The 13,223-nt window shown below is 36.0% G+C and overlaps 1 protein-coding gene across 4 annotated transcripts in view; it reads left to right on the top strand.

Moving 5' to 3' along the window:
- Positions 1-13,223, top strand: part of Fam20b (FAM20B glycosaminoglycan xylosylkinase) — a 52,041-nt gene that overhangs the window by 19,968 nt on the left and 18,850 nt on the right. For all 4 annotated transcript variants that reach the window (XM_046430101.2, XM_046430102.2, XM_058574499.1 and 1 more), the window contains 2 exons: positions 201-287; positions 3,171-3,280. In XM_046430101.2, coding sequence (XP_046286057.1) covers positions 201-287; positions 3,171-3,280 — 197 coding nt within the window. The remainder of the gene's footprint in view (positions 1-200; positions 288-3,170; positions 3,281-13,223) is intronic.

The raw sequence follows: 13,223 nt of genomic DNA, 5'->3' as shown, positions 1-13,223 counted from the left end.
TTCTGGTTTCCTTCTTTACCTGATCTTTAAGCCATCTACCAATAATTGGTGCTAGCCCAGAATTGTTCTTGAGGTTGACAGAGAAGGTGTCAAAGGAGCACAGTCAGGTTTGCTCTGACTCTATATTCTACCTCTTGTGCTGTCACTTCTGATACTGGTATAATTCATGTCAACATTTGTGCTTCCCATTCCCTTTGTAGGTATAGCCGAGACTATGTGGTGGAAGGGGAGCCATATGCTGGTTATGATAGACACAACGCAGAGGTAGCAGCCTTTCATTTGGACAGGTACGTGTAATCCCAATGGGTTATATTCACTCCGTTTCCTTTTCAGAATCTCTCTTGAAGAGAACTGTGAACTCCTCCTAAGTGTGACACTTTAATAACTTGGACTTGTTACCTATTTTAAATAAGTGGTTGACTAAATTCCATTATGTTTGTGTGAGTCCCTCATATGGGTGACACCAGGAACACCAAAGTAAATTTTAACTTCAGAGTTTTACTTCCTTTTACCTCATGACATTCCTGGCATTCCGTTTGTCATTATCATGAGTGAAGATCTTGATAAATAAAATGGCAGGATGAAAACCAAATTTTTGAATTCAGATGTCTGAATTATTATTGGTCATTAAAGTAAGTCATACTGACTCATCCCCACATACTAGCAACATACAGCCTGAAATATATTCTCTTGTATTTTTAAAATTTATATATATAGATATACAAATATATGTGTGTGTGTTGATGTGTATATATAAATATGTATGTGTGTATGTATGTATATATACATGTATGAAAAACATATTAACTGCCTCAAAAAACAGTAATTAAAAAATAGATATGAATTCTATAATCAGAAAAATTAATAGGTTTTTCTCAGTAGGTTTCTAGTCAGAACCTATTAGCTGAGATGTCTAGTATTCCAATTACTCATCTCACCAGTTCTATGTGGCATATTGACTGACTTTAAATGAAATTATTCACAATATTTGTTTAAAAATAAATTTATAAGAGAACCATAAAGAAATAAGGGTGAATTTTTTTTTTCTATTAGGAAGGATTTTTTACATGTTTCTACAAATCTGTGTATACCCTAAAATTTTATTAGAAAATGTGTCAAGAACACAGGAAGTTAACTGAATAGGAATTATCAACTGCTAAAGATTTTTTTTAAAGGGTAATACTTTATTGGCAGGAATAGATATGCTTTAAAATAAAATTCTTAATTTTAATCTTTCTGTTAAGAACTCTGGCATTTTGTATCAAAGTATTAAATGTTCATACCCTTTGAACAAATAATTACCTTTTTATGCATATATCTAAGGTATTTCTAAGAAGTACCCTGGAGAAATAATTAAAAAATTTAGATATATGTACAGTTATTTTAGCTGTAGCATTTTATAGTAGTAAAAAACTGGTAACAAACTAAACACCTACTAATATGGAAAAACTCAAATAAATGTTTATAATACCATGAATTTGGGCAACATCTTTTAAGACCTAATGACTGAGAGTTGGGTAAATCTTATTCCTCACATTATGGCACACTGGAATCAAGCTGTCCAAGACTTTGTTTATTTGCCTATTTTCTTCATTCCCAGCTCTTTTCTTGTTTCCCATTTGTTGAACACCAGCAGGTCATGAAGAACATCATTTCCCCATTTCCAGAATAATATTTATATTATCCAATATGGGAATTTTTGTTAATATATATGAAGAGGTATCTCATTATTCTTTTATTTTTTATTTTTCCAGCTCTGACAAGTTTTAATTTTTCACACAGTGAACATAGAGTGAGATATTCTTCGTACAGAAATAGTTACTTTTGATAACAATTGAACATAATATTGTAGTTTATGATTTGTGCTTTGGGGTCTTGTATTTGAAAGTTCTTTCCTACCTTAAAGCCAGATATTCTCTGGACAACCCCTGTCTCTTTGTTAATTGCTCCTAACTAGCCCCAAGTGCTGCTGTGATACTGCCCTTCAGCACTAAACTGCCTGCTGTCCTTTGGCCAGCAGTGGTCAGTGGGGAGAAAGACTACATCCCACCCTTTTTCTTCTGTTCATCGCTCCTGACACTTCTGCTTTGGTTTTGCTGTTTTTCTATTACACTCAGATTTAGATACCTTCTTGTGCCTTAGGGGTTTTCTCTCAATTTTTGTGTTACTTTGCAGATCTGTTGGTCTCTTTGGTTTTGTGGCTTTTCTAAGATTAGGTTTAGGGCAGAATCAGCAGCCTAAATAGTGGATTATTTATTACATAACCACTTTTAAAGTCTTTCTAATGATATGGGGAAGGTTCATGATGCAAGAATGAGTAAAAAGCAGGATGCAAAGCTGTACACAGTGTAACTCCGTGATATGCACATACATGTAAGAATGTTTATACATACATGTGTGAGCATATGTAACTCAGAATATGTTTTTACATGCATTTAAAACTATAAGTATGAGCTCAATGGTGTGTGCATATGTGTAGTATGTGTTTATACATTCATGGAAAGGAAAAATGCTTACATGCCAAAATGTTATTTCTAGGTTGTGGAATTATGGATGATCTTTATTTTCTTCATTATTAATTTTTTCTGTGTTCCAAATTCTGCCCCTCTAATTTTTCTTCAGGGAGTGTGTGTTTATTAGCCAGGAAGATTAATTTATTTGAAAAATGATTGTTTTTAATCATAAGGTAGTGCTTTTTAGACCATTGATGACAGAGACCTCCAGATATTCTGTATTTAAGTTGTTCTGTGTTTATTCTTTTAGGTCAATTTGCATAGTTTTATCAGTGTGCTATTTTACTCAAAGTTTTGAACCCATGTATGAGTTTAGGCCCAGTTTTTTTTAATACTTTCTTTATTTTTAATTTTTATTATGAAAAATTTCTAACAGTAGAGAGAATAGCATAATGAACTGATATACTCATTCCTTAGACTTAACAGCTATTCACATTTTGGCCAGCTAGCCTAATCCTTTTTGCTGAAGTGGAAAATAAATTACATCAATCTTAACATTAAACTCCTAAATATATGTACCTCTAAAAAACAAGATTTACCTGCCTACCTAAATCTCTTCACACATCCAACATGATAAACATAATTTTTGAGACTGTTATTTATTTAAAATACATCTTTAAGAATTTTTTTCTTCTCTTCTTCAACCTTCCAAATCAGGATTCTGGGTTTCCGCCGAGCCCCCTTGGTGGTTGGCAGGTTTGTTAATCTACGGACAGAGATCAAGCCTGTTGCTACGGAGCAGCTGTTGAGCACCTTCCTAGCTGTAGGTAAGAAGATTATAGAGGACATTTAGATAGGGGAACAGTTAATAAGTTAAATGGGGCATCATCAGCAAGGAGGTTCACATTTCTTAGGACTTGAAGAACTTGAGAGAACACAAAAACAAATAAGCAGAGCCAGGTGCCATGGCACTCGCCTGTAATCCCAGTGACATGGGAGATTGAGGCAAGAGGACCACAAGTTCAAGGCCAGCCTCAGCTATTTAGCAAGGCCATTAGCAACTTAGTGAGACTCTGTCTCAAAATAAAAAGGCTAGGGATGTGACTCAGTGGTAAAATGCCCATGGGTTAAATCCCCAGTAATAAATAAACAAACCAAATAAACAATCTGGTCTTGGGTTGGTGGGGGAAACAGATTTAAAGGTAAATGGAAATGAAATGTTGCCCAGTGCATACCTTCTTGCCTCTGAAGTAGAAAGCAAGATAAGTTACTAATAGTGAAAGCAGTGATAATTTTATTTCTTCCACTTGGTCTCACAGTTAAGTCTTAAATTCAAAATTTGGCCTAAATAAGATACTATTATATATCATTGGCTCACTTATTTTTTATATACATGTGTTTTCTTGGCAGCTGTCTTCTTATAATTGAAGAAACTTTAAGGTAACTCTGTAAGGGGATCAGATATTCCCTTGTAGGGTTGCATTTGGGCCTGGAACATCACCACCACCTCCTCCTACTCTGCAAGGGTCACCTTAACTCATTGTGCATGAAGCTAGCTATGATGCCTCTGGTTTCCATTATCTCACTCTGAAATGAGGGATCTAACATTCTCACTTCCAGTCCCTTTGTGGGCATGATGAGAATGGGAAAAAAATCAGAGGTGCTATGGTTTCTTGTTTCAACCTCTTCATAGTGACTCTTCTTCAGTGATGTGGTATTCTCCTTTGTGGCATGAATGTTGAGAAGATATTACAAAATGAGACAGATATTATAAAAGTCCTTTTTAAAAAAATTTTGTATTTGTTTTAACTAGTTATACAGTAGAATGTTTTTATTTATGCACTTTGATGTATCATACATACATGACATATAATTTCTCATTTTTCTGAGTTGTACATGTTGCAGAATCATATTGGTCATGTAGTCATATATATGCATACAGTAATAATGTCTGTTTCATTCTAGTATCTTTCCTATCCCCACATCCCCTCCCCTCCCCTCCCCTCTACCTAATCTAAGGTGTTTTATCTAGGGTAATCTCTTCTTCCCTGGTGCCACTTCCCCCGCTTTATTGTGAATTAGCATATGCATATTAGAGAAAACATTTGGCCTTTGGTTTTGTGGAATTGCTTGTTTCACTTAGCATGATATTCTCCAGCTCCAACCATTTACTGGAAAATACCATAATTTCACTCTTCTTTAAAGCTGAGTAATAGTCCGTTGAGTATATATACCATCTTTTCTTTATCCATTCATCTACACCTAGGTTGGTTCCATAGTCTAACTATTGTGAATTGAGCTTCTCAATATAGTATGCTGATTATAAGTCCTTTGGGTATAAACCAAGGAGTGGGATATTACCTGGTCTTGTCACTATAGTATGCTGATTTTAAGTCCTTTGGATATAAACCAAGGAGTGGGATAGCTGGGTCAAATGGTAGTTCCATTCCAAGTTTTCTGAGGAATCTCCATACTGCTTTCCATAGTGGTTGCACCAATTTGCAGTCCCATCAGCAATGTAAGAGTGTACCTTTTTCCCCACATCCTCGCCAACATTTATTGTTGCCTGTATTCTTGATGATTGCCATTCTGACAGGAGTGAGAGGAAATCTTAAGGGTATTTTTGATTTGCATTTCTCTAATTGCTAGAGATGTTAAACACTTTTTCATATATTTGTTAATCAGTTGTATCTTCTTCTATGAAGTGTCTGCTCAGCCCTTAGCCCATTTATTGATTGGGTTTATTTTTTATTTTTATTTTTTTTGGTGGTAAGATTTTTGAGTTCATCGAAGTACACGTGGTAAAGATTCTCTCCCAATCAGTAGGCTCTCTCCTCACTTTATTGTTTGCTGAGAAGAAACTTTTTAAGTCAAGTCCATCCCACTTTTTAATTCTTGATTTTACTTCTTGCGCTTTAGGAGTGTTGTTAAGGAAGTCAGATCCTAGGCCAATGTGGTGAAGATTTGGGCCTGTTTTTTCTTCTGTTAGGCATAGCGTCTCTGTTCTAGTGCCTAAGTCTTTGATCTACTTTGAGTTGATTTTTGTGCAGGGTGACAGATGAAGGTTTAATTTCATTTTGTTATGTGTGGATTTCCAGTTTTACTAGCACCTAACCCTAATCGTCTATCTTTTATCCAGTGAATGTTTTTGGCACCTTTGTATAGTATCTCATATCTATAGTTATGTGGGTTTGTCTCTGTGTCCTCTATTCTGTGCCATTGGTCTACAAGTCTACATACCAATACCATGCTGTTTTTATTACTGTAGCTCTGTAGTATAGTTTAAGGTCTGCTATTGTGATTGGTTGGTATCATGATGGTCTCCTGCTTTACTTTTCTTGCTAAGGATTGCTTTAGTTATTCTGGATCTCTTATTTTTCCAAATAAATTTCATGATTGCTTTTGCTATTTTTATGAAGAATGTCATTGGGATTTTAAGAGGAATTACATTAAATCTGTATAACGCTTTTGGTTGTATGGCCATTTTGACAGTATTAATTCTGCCTATCCAGGAACATGGGAGATCTTTCCATCTTCTGAGGTTTTCTTTAATTTCTTTCTTTAGTGTCATGTAGTTTTCATTATAGTGGTCTTTCACCTCTTTTGTTAGATTGAGTCCCAGGTTTTTTTTTGAGGCTATTGTGAATGGAGTAGTTTTCCTAATTTCTGTTTCAGTGGACTCTTTGCTGATGTACAGGAATATGTTTGATTTATGGGTGTTGATTTTATATCCTGCCTCTTTGCTGAATTCATTTATTAGTTCTAGAAGTTTTCTGGTGGAATTTTTTATACTCTTCTAGATGTAGAATCATGTCATCGGCAAATAGTGATAGTTTGAGTTCTTCTTTACTTATTTGTATCCCTTTAATTTCTTTCTTTTGTCTAATTGCTCTAACTAGCATTTCAGAGATGATGTTGAATAGAAGTGGTGAAAGAGGACATCATCTTATTCCAGTTTTTAGCAGAAATGCCTTCAGTTTTTTTCCATTTAGAATGATATTGGCCTTGGGTTTAGCATATATAGCTTTTACAATGTTGAGGTATATTCCTACTATCCCTAGTTTTTCTAATGTTTTGAAAATGAAGGTGTGCTGTATTTTGTCAAATGGTTTTTCTGCATCTATTGAGATGATCATATGATTCATGCTTTTAAGTCTGTTAATATGATAAATTATGTTTATTGATTTCCTTATGTTGAACCAACCTTGCATGCCTGGGATGAATCCCACTTGGTCATGGTGCACTGTCTTTTTAATGTTTTTGTATGCGATTTGCCAGAATTTTATCAAGAAATTTTGCACCTGTGTTCATCAGGGATATTAGTCTGAAGTTTTCTTTCCTTGATGTGTCTTTGTCTAGTTTTGGTGACAGGATGATATTAGCCTCATAGAATGAGTTTGGAAGGGTTCCCTCTTTCTCTATCTCATGGAACACTTTGAAGAGTATTGGTGTTAATTCTTCTTTGAAAGTCTTGTAGAACTCAGCTGAGACTCCATCTGGTCCTGGGCTTTTCTTGGTTGGTTGGCTTTTGATGGTGTTTTGTATTTCATTACTTGAAATTGATCTATTTAAATCATGTATGACCTCCTCATTCAGTTTGGGTAGGTCATATGTCTCTAGAAATTTGTTGATGTCTTCGATATTTTCTATTTTATTAGAATATAAATTTTCAAAATAGTTTCTAATTATATTCTGTATTTCAGACGTGTCCATTGTGATATTTCCTTCTTCATCTTGTATTTAGTAATTTGAGTTTTCTCTCTTTTTCTCTTTGTTAGCATGGCCAGGGGTTTATCTATTTTATTTATTTTTTGAAGAACCAACTTTTTGTTTTGTCAGTTTTTTCAGTTGTTTCTTTTGTTTCAATTTTATTAATTTCAACTCTGATTTTAATTATTTCCCATCTTCGACTGCTTTTGGTGTTGATTTGTTCTTCTTTGTTTAGAGCTTTGAGATGTAGTGTTAGGTCATTTATTTGTTGACTTTTTATTCTTTTAATGAATGCACTCAATGCAGTAAACTTTTTTCTTAGTACTGCCTTCATAGTATCCCAGAGGTTTTGATATGTTCTATCAGTGTTCTCATTTACCTCTAAGAATTTTTTTTATTTTATCTTTGACTTCTTCTACTATCCATTCATCATTCAATTGTGTATTATTTAGTCTCCATTTGTTACAGTCACTTGTATTTTTTATTTTATTGTTTATTTCTAATTTCATTCCTTTGTGGTCTGATAGAATTCAGGGTATTATCTCTGGGTTTTTGGGTTTTTTTTTTTTTTTTGTATTTACTAAGAGTTGCTTTGTGGCATAAGAAGGAGCCATGTGCTCCTGAGAAGAAAGTATATTTGCTCATTGATGGATGAAATATTCTGTCTAATAAGTCTAAATTATTGATTGTATTATTTAGTTCTATAGTTTATTTAGTTTTTGTTTGGAAGATCTGTTCAGTAGTGAGAGAGGTGTGTTAATGTCACCCAGTATTATTGTATTGTGGTCTATTTGACTCTTGAAATTGAGAAGGGTTTGTTTAATGTACATAGATGCTCCATTGTTTGAGGCATAAATACTTATAATTGTTATGTCCTGCTTATATATACTTCCCTTAAGAAGTACGAAATGTCTTTCTTTGTCTCTTCTGATAAACTTTGGTTTGAAGTATACTTTATCTGAAATGAGAATGGAAACCCCTGCTTGTTTATGCAATCCTTATGAGTGATAAGTTTTTCCTATCCTTTCACCTTCAGTCTGTAGATGTCTTTCCCATGAGGTGAGTCTCTTGAAGACAGCATCTTGTTGGCTTGCTTTTTAATCCAATCTGCCAGTCTGTGTCTTTTGATTGATGAGTTTAGGCCATTAACATTTAAGATTATTACTGGGATATGATTTGTATTCCCTGTCATTTTGATTTATTTCTAGTTTTTGATTTGTCTTAGTTTCTCATTTGATTGAATGTCACTTTAGTGTAGATCCTCCTTTTGGTTTTCACTTTTTTTTTTTTCACTTCACCCTCATGGAATATTTTGTTGAGAATGCTCTGTAGTGTACGTTTTCTAGTTGTGAATTCTTTTAATTTTTGTTTATCATGGAATGTTTTAATTTCATCTTCAAATCTAAAACTTAATTTTGCTGGATATAAAATTCTTGATTGGCATTCATTTTCTTAAAGAGCTTGAAATATATTATTCTAGAACCTTCTAGCTTTGAGGGTCTGGGCTGAGAAACCAGTTGAGTTCCAAATTGGTTTTCCCTATATGTAATTTGATTTTTTTTTTTTATTTCACAGCCTTTAAGATTTTATCTTTATTCTCTGTGTTAGTCATTCTCATTATAATGTGTCTTCGTGTGGTCTGCTGTAATTTTGTACATTTGGGGTCCTGTAAACCTCTTGTATTTGATTTTCCATTCCATTCGTTTAGATTTGGGAAGTTTTCTGCTATTATATCATTGAAAAGATTGTGCATTCCTTTGGTTTGTATCTCTGCTCCAACTCTTTGTTAAATGGTCTTTCACTTTCTGTATTTTTTCTTTGATTTTTGCTCCTTATACTATCCTTTACTTCACATATCAATTTAACTGTATACAATCTGAACTCCTTCTTGGATATTTCTTCTATCGTGTTATTAGTGGCTTCTGTTATTGAAGCATGTTGATTTGTTTGGGGTGCTTTATTCCCTTATTTTTTCATGTTGTTAGTGTGTTTTCCCATCTGAAAGTAAGGATGTAAGGCAAGATAAATTCTACCCTGCAGACCTACAGTCTCCCTGAAGGTTTCCAGCATTTTGCCTTTACTGGTAAGACCAATATCAGCAGTATATAGCATTAAACCTAATAACTCCCACTAAGGTGTCTACTGCTTTCTTGCATTGAACCAAAATGATGAGTTCAGTAACTATCTATAGTACAAACAGAATATTTGTTAAAATGATTTGATTTACAATTCAAATGGTGGATGAGAGAACAGAGGTAGTGTAGTATGCAATATTCATAAGGGAGGAAGAGAGAAGCTAGAAGTAAAAATTCACAGTAAGAGTGGAAGAGGAGCTGACAGAGATTGGCTGCTGGAGAAAAGTTGGGGGGAAAAAATCCAAGAAAATAGACAAGAGAGAGGAAGAATATGAACAAAGAGAAAAAATTAAAGATATAAGAATACAACAAAAATACAAAACACCATTCATATATCATTGTCCTTCACACACTGATGCATAAAAAACATCCTGTTCCAAATATGATAGAGAAATTAGTAAATCAAAAAATAAAATAAATTTTGCTGGAAAGTACAACTGTGTCAGTGTTCAACAGTTTTTCAGCCCTGTCTCTGACATCTCTTGGGATCACCAAACCCAGATCAGCTCTCACAAACCCAGTTTCTGTCCCACCGATCTGGGCTTCAGATACCTCAGGATCAGCCACACTGCATTCCCAAGATCTCAATGCTGTTCCTACTTGCAGAGAGACCACCAGAGGATACATTCATGCAAAAGAGCACCCCTGAGGTGCAGCACCAAGACAAGGGCCACCAGCACTCTCAGCAGGAAGACCCCAGGCTCCTCCAAACCCGCAGGCACCCCCACATTGGACCTGAAGTTCCCAGCTGCAGTCCCCAGACAGAAGCTCTTGTGGTGGTAAACCTGCTGGCACCCAGGCCCCAGGCCCTGGCTGGTGTCCCAAAATGGGTGCAGCCACGTGCAACCAAACCTGGAGTCTCCCCCAAAGCAGTCCTCTAGGCTGTGGTAGCAGTGGTAGTGGCCATGGTTGTTGGCAGTAGGCAGCGGGTCAGCAGTAGTGGTGGCTGCAGCGGCAGCTGCAACTACAGCTGTGAGGGCAGTGTCACCAGGCGATCTCCGGGGTCAGCAGTGTTCAGCTTCAGTTGCATCCAGGGTAGTGGTTTCTTCTGTGGCAGCAGCACCCAGGAAGAAGACCTTCAGGTGATCTCAGGTTGGCAGCTGTGGAATCAGAGGCAGCAGCAATGGCCGTAGTGGTGCAGTCAGTGGTTGACAGGAGATCTCTGGTTCAGCGGTAGCTACCGTGAAGGTAGTGTTGGAATTCGCATCTGAGGTAACTGAGGCTGTGCCCAGAGAAGAGGCCTCTGGGCACGGCAGCAGCGTCTGTGGCCTTCACCTTGCTTTTAGCTAGAATGAATGGATTTATGTATAAAATGAGGTAAAACTGAATGTTTTAAAGACTTGTGAGAATCAACATTCAGAGTTTAAATTTATAAGGCACAGGCTATGCTTTTCTACAGATAGCCAAAAGCATGTGGTGTCACTGACTTGTTTCAGATGTTTTCTAATTACCTTTGGTTGTTCAGTTTTGTGCTAGACAAACTTGAATCCTGTGGGTTTAGGATAGAGAGGGGGACGAGAAAAAGCCAAGGTGTCACTCCTCAGAGACTCATAGAAGATTAACTTTATATTGTATGAAGTATGGGGAGGTGAGATGCCAGAAAAAAGCTTATAGAGGAAGTTCTTGACCCAAGTGTTGAAGAGTCAGTATGAGTTTCCTAAGCATCAAGGAAGAGAGGGCATTGGGTAAAGTAATGGGATAGAATAGTGGAAACAAGGACACACACACATGATGATAATGCAGGATTGATGGGTGCATTTGGGGAGTGATGATCTTCTAGATACCCTCCAGCATGGGGCAGGTAGAAGGACTAGACTGGGGGTATAGTTTTTAACAACAGGCTCACCTTCGCACAATCTTCTTGTCGTATTTTTCAAGACTTTATTTTTTAAAGAGCAGTTTTAGGTTCACAGTGAAACTGGAAGATAGAAGTTTCTTAAACAGGGCTGGGGCTATGGCTCAGCGGCAGAGCGCTCGCCTAGTGCATGCGAGGCCCTGGGTTTGATCCTCAGCACCACACACACACAAAAAAGATAAAGTATTGTATCCAACTGCAACTAAAAAATAATTATTAAAAAACAAAGAAGTTTCTTAAACATCCCCTGTCCCCCACATCAGAGGTTCCCTCATTATCAACATCCCACATCAAAGTAGTATAATTATTAAAGTTGATTGGCACATGTTAGTCACCCAGAGTTCATAGTTTATATTAGGGTTCAGTCTTAGTTTTGTACATTCTGTGAGTTTGTACAAATATATAATTGCATGTGTCTATCATTTAGTATCATGCAATATTTTCACTGTTCTAAAAATCCTTATGCTTCCCCACCACTCATTTCTTGGTAACCATTGGTCTTTTTATTGTCTTCATAATTTTTCCTTCCCAAATGTCCTCCAGTTCTGTTCATGCTGCCACAAATGACAGAAAATTTCATTCTTTTTTATGGCTAAATGGTATTATTTCCTGATGGTAGAAATGTGGTTCTACCTACCTTTTGTGACTTCATGAACAGATAAATTTTCTTTTATCTGTTCATCCATCTGTAGGTACCTGGGTTGATTGTCATGGCTATTGTGAATAGTGCTGTAATAAGCATGGGAGTGCAGAATGCACTTGGGACTGTTGGGGTAAATTCATATACAGTAAGGACATGATGGAAAGATTTGAGATAAGAATTGGAATGGAAAGAATTTGATGAACATTTTGGCCAGGAAAGGTAGTTGAGCAAAAGACAAAATTAAGAATGACTTCTAGTGAATAACGAAGCTGTTAATTACATAATTCATATACTGAAAGAAGCCAACTTAAGGAGGTAGAGCAGAGGAAAAGAGTGCATTTAATTTGGGGTATTTTGTTTCCACGCCGGGACGTCCAGGAGTACATGTTGACGTCTGGGTTGAAGTGTAGTTTTCATTATCAAAGTGGATAGTTGACCCAAAGAAAGCATGGAAATTGAAGTGATAAGAAAATCAGTTTCAAAAGTTTAGCATGTCCAGGAAGTAGTTTAAAGTCTTGGAACCTCAGGCTCATGAAGTCACAAAAGGTAGGTAGAACCACATTTCTACCATCAGGAAATAATAAATAGCTGGCATTGATTAGTCTCTGACAGTGTCAGGCTTATGCTGCATTCTGCTGTGGATTATTTCGTTAGCCTTCATAATCTGACAGTGGAGGAACTGTTATCTCCATTTTACAGAGGATGTGTAGAGAAATGAAATTATATGCCCAGAGTCTTTCAGTTTCCTGACTAAACTAGTTTTTATTTTATGGACTGCGGGTGTTGCTCAGTGATAGAGCATTTGCCTAGCATGAGACCCTAGGTTGATCCCAGCACCAAAAAAGAAGAAGAAGAAGAAGAAGTTGATATTTTTAACTCCAGAAACCTGACCTAGAAACTCTTAAACCAATATGCCACACTCCAAGTTATGATTCTTTTTAAAAATTATTTATATTTTAGTTGTAGTTGGACACAATACCTTTGTTTTATTTACTTATTTTTATGTGGTGCTGAGGATTGAACCCGGGACCTTGCACATGCTAGGCGAGCATTCTACCACTGAGCCTCAAGTATTAAAAAGATTACAGGGCTGGGATTATGTGGCTCAGTGGTAGAATGCTTGCCAAGCATGTGTGAGGCACTGGGTTCGATCCTCAGCACCACATAAAAATAAATAAAAACAAAGGTATTATGTCCGTGTACAACTAAAAAAATTAAAAAAAAAAAGGACTACAGTGCAAGTTTTCCTTGCATACATCCAGTTCTTTTTCCTTTCTCCCAATGGTGACCTCCATTAGTAATTTGTATGTTTTTTGTATAAAATATGAATATATTTATGATTAACTCATTTTTATACAACATGACACATTAGTAGTTCTTTATCTTATTCTTCTTACTTAATATCTTAACAATCTTTTCATATTACA

The sequence above is a fragment of the Marmota monax genome, unplaced genomic scaffold, assembly GCF_021218885.2.
Source record: "Marmota monax isolate L192 unplaced genomic scaffold, Marmota_monax_Labrador192_F-V1.1 WCK01_AAM20220418_F8-fsc00055, whole genome shotgun sequence".
Lineage (NCBI taxonomy): Eukaryota > Metazoa > Chordata > Mammalia > Rodentia > Sciuridae > Marmota > Marmota monax.
This window is presented reverse-complemented; position numbering and strand designations above follow the sequence as displayed.